The following is a 9,447-nucleotide window of genomic DNA, read 5'->3' as shown; positions in this document are numbered from 1 at the left end:
AAGACTGAAGCTAGAGACAGATATTTTTTTTTTCTAGGAAGGAAAGGGAGATGCTGCGTGAGGAGCCCCAGAAGTGCAGTGATGATACTGAGAGAGACCTGATCTCAGACACACAACCCTTTCAGTCAGCTCCTTCATTCACATGGAAACCAATCAAGAGAAACTGTCCAAAAATGATGTGCTGTCAAGTTCTCATGTCCCCCAAACTCCAGTCCACTTTTTACGTGAGCAGGGACCGGATTCTGAAGAGGAGCCTCGGGTCTGCTTAAATTCCCTTACCTGTTCTATAAGTCTACCCTGACCCCGGCTGGAGCATTTTTTGCAGATGTGGGAGAGTCCCAAAGGAAGGCCTGTTTCTGAGAATGGCTGAAGGGCCGGGCTAGTAGAGAGTCCGGAGAGCATCAGCATGTCTGTCCTCCTTCCCTGTGGGGCCTCGCCACACTTCATTTAGGATTCTTCGCTCACCAAAGCCCCTGTGCCATGGTTGTTGCCTCACATGCTTGAGATTGACCTGAGCAGGACAAATGGAGGGCATGGAGACCTGGGCTGGGACTGGCCAAGCGCAGGCTGAGGGTCCTTGCCATGCTGTAGGGAAGCAGGCAAAGGAAAGGCTGTTCTGAGTCCCACCCCGGGGCTTGCGTGCTGAGCTCTATAGTTCAGACGGAAACCTGCAGCTTGCTAGTCTGCAGTTATGGAATCAGAGAGCTGGAATATGTCAATGAGCCACAGGAGCTGGTTGGATTTCAGCTTCCAAGGAGAGTTCTAGTTTGGAAGAAACAGAATTGAGAACTGAATCTGAACTGTGGTCATCAAAAGCCAGACTTGGGGGAGCCAGCTGAACAGGAAGGATCAGTCTTAGCTGGGTGGGAACTGCAGGTGGCTCGGGTCATGGGCGGGGTGGGGGGACAGAGATGAAAACCTTCTCTTATGGTAAGGCTCTTGGTGCTGTGGCGGGAATATGCCACCAAGGCTACGACTCAAGCATGGGTGCCAGCACAGGCCACCTGACACAACAGCAAAGGACAGAGACCAGTGCGTTACCAGTCGATGGTAATGAAGTCACACATGCTGAAGGAGACCCAGACATAGGTACCACCAAGGTATGACCTCCCACCACACCTAACTCTCAACTTCCACAGGAAGTTCTATGCCTGACAGAATCAGGTGCATCACTCAGAATTCCAGCCAGTGAGTGGCAGAGCCCAGAGGCTTTCAAACCTCTCATGCCTTGGGCTCATGCCCCAAATCTAGTAAGAAGTTAATATACTAGAACACAAAGTAGAAGCTGGTGACCACAGTTGGGGACATCAGGAGGAGTGCCTAGAAGGCCACTGAAAAGAGCCCTCTCAGTTAGAAAGGTGACTGACACCTCACCCCCGCTCTGACTGGCACCTTACGCTTAATCTGGCTGGCACACCCAGATGGTTCTTGCTTCGTGAGCAAAGGTGTTGCTAGGGGTACTGGGGTTGTATTTCATAGGGATTTCATAACAACAGGAAGTTCGAGATGAGAAATACAAGTCAATGAGCAAGAAGAACAAGAAGTGTATGGCTCCTGGACCACAACATAGGGATGGAGTCAGCCGACCTGCTCACCCTACCACAATGCAGGGATGACCTGCTCACCCTACCACAATGTAGGGATGGGGTCAGCCTACCTGCTCTCCCTATGACTCCTGGACCACATTGCAGGGATGGGTCAGCTCACCAGCTCTCCATATAACTCCTAGACCATGATGTATGGGTGGGTCAGTTCACCTGCTCTTCCTACAGCTCCTGAAAGTCCACTGTGAACTGTCCCTGACTGGATCCACTCCTAACTGCCTCCTACATAGGAAGCAATTAACAGAGGAGGGGGAGGGACTCGGAGGGGGCATCGAATTCTTTCTGAATTGTCTTGCTGTAGTTGCCCACCTGGCAGAAACATTTCAACTTTCTTAGGGGGTGGGGGTGGACCGACAGGAGGCAAAAGGAAAGCTGAGGAGGGTGTGGGATGGCAGGCTGGTTCTGGGTGCTGCGTGGATGTTTCCAAGACAGGACAGTGAACATAGGCCTCAGGGAAGAAATCAGCTAAACTCCATAGGAAAAGGCTCAGGAGAGAAGCTGGGGTCAGGCAAGGGCTATGACCTCTGGAGAAAGAGTCCTCAGTGTCCAGCCTTCAGGAAGGGAACTTGCCTTATCTCTACAGCATGGGCGCCACAGTAGCCATCTCCTGTCACAGTTGTGGTGAGGAGCGATTGAGATAACACATGGGAAAACTGGACCAGTGCCCTCCGCTAGTAACTTGTGTTTATCAACTAACAGAATAAGCCAGCGAGGGGACAAGACGGTCTGTGCGCTGTTTGCAAGGCAGGGCCCAGGCTGTATGTGCAGCGGGAGGTAGCTGCCTATCTGGGGACTAAAATGGGCTTTGAGGCCTAAGCTTTTGCCTCTCATCAGTAGGAAATCCCAATCCCACTCACAGTTGGGCTGAGGCCTCTGTGATGCATTAACCCTCCACTTCCCAAAGATCTGAGGCTGCAGGAGAGGACATGGTCCTGGGGCTGCAGGAGAGGACACGGCCCTGAGAATGCAGGAGAGGACACGGCCCTGAGGCTGCAGGAGAGGACACGATCCTGAGGATGCAGGCGAGAACATGGCCCTAAGGATGCAGGAGATGACATGGTCCTGAGGCTGCAGGAGAGGACACGGCCCTGAGGCTGCAGGAGAGGACACGATCCTGAGGATGCAGGCCATGCACTCTGGCTATTAGGGAGAGGTTCCCATACTCAGCCATAGGAGATCCTGGGCCCAGAGGGAGGCAAGGAGCCACAGGAAGGAATCAGGGTACTGGACATCTGAGAAAGGTCTTAGGAGAGGCCTCCCAGGCTCAAGGGTTGATTTTAGAAAGCAAAGAGACTTGGGGTCTAGGACAAAGGTGGGTTCCATGACACAGAGATCTTCTGCACTCCTGACAGGTTCCCGGGATCCATGGCCTCCTTTCTCCTTAAGGCCAGATTCTGTGAGGGTGGCACCGTGGAGCCAGGGCCCTGAATAGCAGCTCAGACAGGGAATCCTTAGTACCAAGCACACATTGAGCCTTTAAAGGAAGCTACAGTCCCTTTATAGAACAAGGTAGGGCATGTGTCTGGACCTAGCTAGAAGTTGTGCATAGACACTGGCTTCTTACCCATGGTGCTGCTTGCCTCACATGGCTTCCATCTCTTGCTCCTGGGGTTCATGCCTGACCTGTGCCCTCATGTTCCTCATGGTTTCATAGACACCCTTCCTGCTTCTCAGAATTCAGTCCCATGGAGTTTCTCAGGAGCTTTGCATGGGATCTAAGTATGAGCTACCATCAGGGTGGAATGAAAAAATCATATGAACAGCTCTAACCAAGGAGCAAGGTCTTGACTGAATGATAGCTCCACTACATCTCAGAACTGAGGCACCCCAGTCTCTCCTTTGGAGTGACCCTGCAGTTAGATCTCAGAACTGATTGTCTAGTAATTTTCTTCTCAAGAAGTTCTGATGTGGTCAAAGAAACCATTTCCTTACTCTCCACACACCCTTATCATTTGCAAGAGGCCAACTTCAAGCACTAGTTAGCACAGCAGCAACGGTCACTAGAGACACGATACAGAAAGGTCTAAGCAGATGCCCTCTGAAACTCTATGTGTATTCTACTATCAGACAACTCATGGCCACCTTCCAAAAGCCAAAGAGACCCCATTGCTAGCATAAGGACCTCATTCAATGGATGTGGCTTCCAGCCAAAAGTAGAAAACTGAGACTATGAAAACCACAGAAGGCTTCAGGAAATCTTACCACCCTATCTATTACACAGGGAAGACCCAGCAGAGAGGTGTCATGGATGGTGTCAACCCAGCCTGCGGTCCCATGCTAGGTGTGCCATCTCCCAGTTGCAAGTGGTAAGCCCTGAATCATAAGACCAGCACAGGAAGTACTAATAAATGTTGGCTATTACACCTGTGCTGTTATGTGACGTCATCAATGCAACGGCCATTACCACTGACAAAAAAATCCCAGACTGGTAGCCTCTGTCTGGTGGAGCATTTTCTCCATGGTGCCCACCTTTCAACTGCATACACTCCCTGCAATCTGGATGTTTGCATCCTAGCCAGCAGCACACTACTCTTGCATGGTGTGCCCTCCACAGCTTTCATGTACTCTTGTTTTAGGTAGACATTCAGAAGTGGAATGTCCAAGCTCATTGGAGAGTGTCCCACAAATGCCTCTGTGAGGGCAGAGAAGTACCTGGGAACATGGCAGCATGGCATGAGACCATTTCATCTAAACCACTTTGGAGTCCCTGCAAGCCACTCTCATGGGCTTTGTTCCTTCCATGACCCACAACTGCTGCAGGGAAATAGCAGCTATGCAGCCCAGATAGACTTTCTCTTGCTCAACGGACTGCTGTGTCTACACAGTAGCGCAACTTCTCTCTCCCTAGGCTCCGCGAAGTACTAAAAAGCCCCTAGTCTCTGTTTATGCAGGTCAAAACTCCTGGCGCTGACACTTACTCCTTGAGAGCATCTCTTCATGTCCATTAGAGGGGTCACCGTCTGGTCCATCCAGTGCTGGGCTCAACTCCCGCAGAGGAAACTCATCAGCCTCTGTCTCTTCTGAGGGAGTGGGAATGCCAGGCTGCTGGGCGCTAGGCACCTCCCCTGTGGCGCTTGGGCTGGGCTCTGGTCTTTGGTTCACTCTGGCAGTGGCAGCATCCATATCCTTTGGGGTATCGTTTTCCAAGGATGCATGGTCCCCAAAGGTATGTTTCCCATCCCTGGCATCCACAGCACTGTTGGCAATGGGAACTGATCGGCTGCTGCTGGCGGAGTTTGCAGAGGGCTGGTACTGAGGCACCACACCAATGAACTTCAAGCCCCGACTTGCAGCTTCCTGTACCTGGGGGACAAAGGAAAAGAAGGAAGTGTTGTAAATAGGACACGGACATAGTCAGGTACTAGGTCTTTGTAAATTCCTAGTGTAAACACAAGGACCACCAGGCTGGAGAGGCCTGAACAGGTAAGTCAGGCTGGTGGGTCACTGTTGGAAAACTTAAGTGTTTGTTGGGTTCTTTGTTTTGTTTCTCGAGACAGGGTTTCTCTGTAGCTTTGGAACCTGTCCTGGAACTGGCTCTGTAGACCAGGCTGGGCTTGAACTCAGAGATCCACCTGCCTCTGCCTCCTGAGTTCTGGGATTAAAGGCGTGCACCACCACCATCTGACAAGCATTTGGTTATGGAAGCTTGTGCTCTGTGTATGTGTGTGTACGTGCGTGCCTGTGCACATGCACTTGTGAATGCCATGTTACAGATAGCTGTGAGCTGCCTGACATAGACAGATGCTGGGATCCGAACACTCAGGTTCTCTGCGAGAGCAGCAAGTGGTCTTCCTGCTCAGCCATCTCTACCCTTATGTTTTTATTTTTGAGACAGTGTGCCACTATGTAGTATTGGCTGGCTTTGGTCTAACGTTCCTCCTGAGCATGCTTCCCTAGAGCTGGCATTATAGGAAGGAGCCACCGATACCTTTCCCCCCTTTATGGTGTATTTGTATGACATATGGGTGCACATGTGTGCATGTGAGTATAGAGGCCAGAGGTCAACATCAGGAGTCTTTCCTTAGCTTCTCTCCATATTTATTTTTTGAAACTCATCTGCTTGTCTAGGCTGACTGACCAATGAGCTCCAGGGATCCACAGCTCCAGACACACCCTGTCTCTCCTCAGCACCCCAGCAGTAAAACTGTAGCATGAGTTGCCATTTTCAGTTTTTAACTGGAGTTCTGTGGATCAAACCCAGGTTCCTCATGTTTTTGTGGAAGGCACTTTACCAGCTGATCAGCTCCCAGAACCTTTTACTTTCATTTTGTACGAGGCTGAGAAGGGGATCTGAGAGAAGGAGCTCAGACAAAGAGAACTGGAAGGAGGAAGTCCTGTGGCAGGTCATACTTTCTACTCCATCACCGGCTTCCCGCCCACGAGGCTAGAGGACAAACTGCAGGGCCACACTGCAACCTCTCGCTGCCTGGGGCAGCACGTGCTCAAAAGAACCTCCTTTGTAGACAGTAGTTTAGGCAGAGGACCAAGGTGGAGAATCTCATGGGCAACCTTCTCAGTGCTGCTTCCTCAGGCCTGAAGGAGGCATGGCAGACCCCTGACCATCTGTGACCCACAGCTAGAAGCAGGCCATTGATTCCCCAAGCCCTGGTATGCACCAGCTCATGTAAGAAACCAGCAGCAGAAACCTGAACTCCCAGAGCCCAAAGGAGGAGCCAGAAGATCCACCTCCAAGGTGTCTTGTGACACAGGACCTCTCCACGGAAATGGCCCCAAGCAGCTGAATTTAGTAGCAAGAACACTTAAAGGAAAACTGAAAGTAACAGTGTAATGAAACCAGGCAAATCAGCCCAAAGTAGAAGGGGGACTTCCAGAGAGCTCCCCAGCAAGGATGCTCAAGCTGGGTGACCAATGAACAAGGAGGATGGCCTGGGAGCCACTGAGGTGTTAGTCTATGACCGCTAAGTGGACTATCTCAGAAACTGAGGTTCTGCAGCCATCAGCTAGCATGAGGAATCAGAAATAAGTTCCAGCATGGGGCTACTGGAGGAGTGACCTCCGAGCCCTCCTCAGCCCAGTTCTCCTGAGTTACCTGGGGTCATCTTGTTCCACACAGAAAAGTCTAGAAAAACTTATACCACAGTTGCAGGCGTACACTCTAGTTTTTTGGGTTTTGTTTTGAATAAACCCTAGCCTGTGTCAGACAGAACAGTAACAGTAGTGAGCCTACTGTGGGCCTGCCGTGTGCTGGGCACTGCAGTGGTAATTACACGGCTGTTTGGTTTCATCGTTGTCTCCATTTTAGAAGAAGAAAACGAGGCTGCGGGGTGGAGAGTCCTGAGTGTGCAGTGAGGAGCCAGACCTGAGTCAAAGCAGACATGAGATCAGGCGGCCCTCAGGCTTGTCTCCCTACACACCCGTGCTCCGTGTGCTTAGTGAATCGGCCTGCTCCATGTGCTACCATAAACAGAAACCTGAGGGGAGCAACTTCAGGACTACAGGCAACTGATCCTGGCTGATAAGATCTGAGGTTTTAGTCCCTTGTAACAGGGGGCAGCTCACATCAGGGTGGCTAGGAAGTGGGGGAGGGGCGTCCGACTCACTAGCTTTTTTTAACTCCCTTTTTCTACAAGGCCCAGCCTATCCAGTGTTAGCTGTTCTAGAAGGACACCCTTGCATCACGCGCGCGCACACACACACAAACACACACACACACACACACAGGTGTACACACCATCACTGCTATGCATGTGTTCACCCACAGGCCCTAGGCAGGCTCAAATTACTCTTCAGAGGCCATGAGGAAACAGGAAGGGAATACCCCAACAGTCCCTCTTTTCAATCATTAATCCATGATATTCACCTAGTTTTGAAATTATTCTGGCAAGCTTCTGAAAGATAAGACAGACAGCAAGCTTTCAAAAGAAAAGAACGAGGTGGTAATCATAAGAATGAACGGGGCTTCAGCTAAGGACAGCCACTGCTCACAAACCATAGCTCTGAGCTTCCCGACAAAATGGGCAAAAATGGGCCTACTGCTCTGCCAGAGAAAACGGCCTTTCTTAATACAAGTCCGCACAGGAGAAATGGCCACAGCCGGGCTTGAAGACTTTTAGAAAGACTGAGCAGGGAACCCCAGACCTGTTCCTCGGTGGGACAGGAAATCGTGGGCGGTGCAGACTTTCAGTGCCTCAGTGGTGTTTACAAATGGGAGAACGGGGAGTTGCTCCTAGCAGACAATGTAAGGAGAGTGCACTGCTCAGATCAGTGCATACCAAGGTTCCAGTGTCCACCATGACTGCCGGGCTCTTCTGCTAGTCTGGGGCTCTGGGTTCTGCACTCAGTCCCTGCTAGCCCCAGACTCTTGTGCCCTGAACTACTCTGGGCTGAATTTATCCTCAAAGCCTGTGTTCTCAGAGTCAAGTCTGCCGGCACCAGTATCCCCTAGTAACGTGTGAATTCTCAGATACTACAGACCTACTGAGTCAGCCATTTGGAGGTGAGTCCTGCAGTCCAGCGTGTGGCCCAGGACAGCCTTGCTTCTGTGCTGTAAGGCCCTCTGCACTAGCCTGGGGTATTCTGTACTGCTATGTTTGCAGTGTTGGAGAGTCCAGTGGGGAGCCATGTTCAATGCGTACGAGTATGCCCTTCCTCCTGGGGTGAGCTCTCTGAGAATGAGATGGTGGTGGACTATACTTCCTGTTCTGGAATTCAACAACCATCTACTCATTCTCTCTATTGGCCCAGATCAGCACACTGTGATCAGCACTAGGGAAGCTGAGGCAGGAGGATTACAAATTTGAGGCCAACTTGGCTTACACAAAGTTTCCAAGGCTAGCCTAGGACACATAGTGAGACATCATCTCCAACACACACGCACACACACACACACACACACACACGCACGCACGCACGCACGCACGCACACACGCGCGCGCACGCACACACTGGGGGACATGGGAGGCAGGCAGGGAGGGAGGAGAAGGGAGATCAGGACTGTGAGCATTGAGCTGTCATTATATAATAGAAGGGGACTGAGGTATGGATTGTGGGAGAGCTGAAGAAGCCATTCCTGAAAGCATTAAAGACTGGTTTAATTTTTACAATATTATGCTTCATATGACCTACTCCAAAACTAAATCTGCGAAAGGCTTTGAAGAATAAAAAGAAGTTTACCACATATTTGAGGGAAGGAAGGTAGAAAAAAAAATCTACATCAAAGGCAAGAAAAAAATTTACCCACAGCAGAGGTCTGAAGATGGGTAACAGCCTGATGTGATACAGAAACTTGAAATTTTTTCTGAAACATGACATGAGCATCCAGGCACAGCCAGAAAGCACAAGGCTCGAACACCCTACATGCCTCAGTAGAGGCTCACCCCACATGTCTCTCTAGAGGCTTACCCCACACGTCTCAGTAGAGGCTCACCCCACATGCCCTCAGTAGAGGCTCACCCCACATGTCTCAGTAGAGGCTCACCCCACATGCCCTCAGTAGAGGCTCACATCCACACACTGGCAGCACATCCCTGACACTCCCACTCTGGTAACTGTGGAAGCAAAGGGTAGAGTCTAGGGGGAAAGCACAAGGTTTCTTCAAATCATCTTTTATCTCAAACATCAGTATGAATTTAATGTGCCACATTATGGCACTGCAAACATGCACCCTGTCCCGGTACTGCAAGCACACTCCATGTCCCGGTACTGCAAGCATGCGCCCAACATGGTATTGTAATCATGCACCCAAACACGGTACTGCAAGCCCACACCCAAACACAGTACTGCAAGCACATGCCCTGACATGGTACTGCAAGCACGTACCCTGACACGGTACTGCAAGCATGTGTCCCAACATGATACTGTAATCACGCACCCAAACACAGTA

At 50.8% G+C, this 9,447-nt stretch overlaps 1 protein-coding gene across 3 annotated transcripts in view; it reads right to left on the bottom strand.

Annotated features, from left to right (window-relative positions):
• Positions 1 to 9,447, bottom strand: part of Rftn1 (raftlin, lipid raft linker 1) — a 190,679-nt gene that overhangs the window by 50,555 nt on the left and 130,677 nt on the right. For all 3 annotated transcript variants that reach the window (XM_026785793.1, XM_026785792.1, XM_005359680.3), the window contains exon 5: positions 4,523 to 4,907. In XM_026785793.1, the coding sequence (XP_026641594.1) occupies positions 4,523 to 4,907 (385 nt within the window). The remainder of the gene's footprint in view (positions 1 to 4,522; positions 4,908 to 9,447) is intronic.

This window comes from Microtus ochrogaster, linkage group LG2 (genome assembly GCF_000317375.1).
Source record: "Microtus ochrogaster isolate Prairie Vole_2 linkage group LG2, MicOch1.0, whole genome shotgun sequence".
NCBI lineage: Eukaryota > Metazoa > Chordata > Mammalia > Rodentia > Cricetidae > Microtus > Microtus ochrogaster.
The sequence above is the reverse complement of the archived record's forward strand: the minus strand, read 5'-3'. Positions and strand labels throughout refer to the sequence as shown.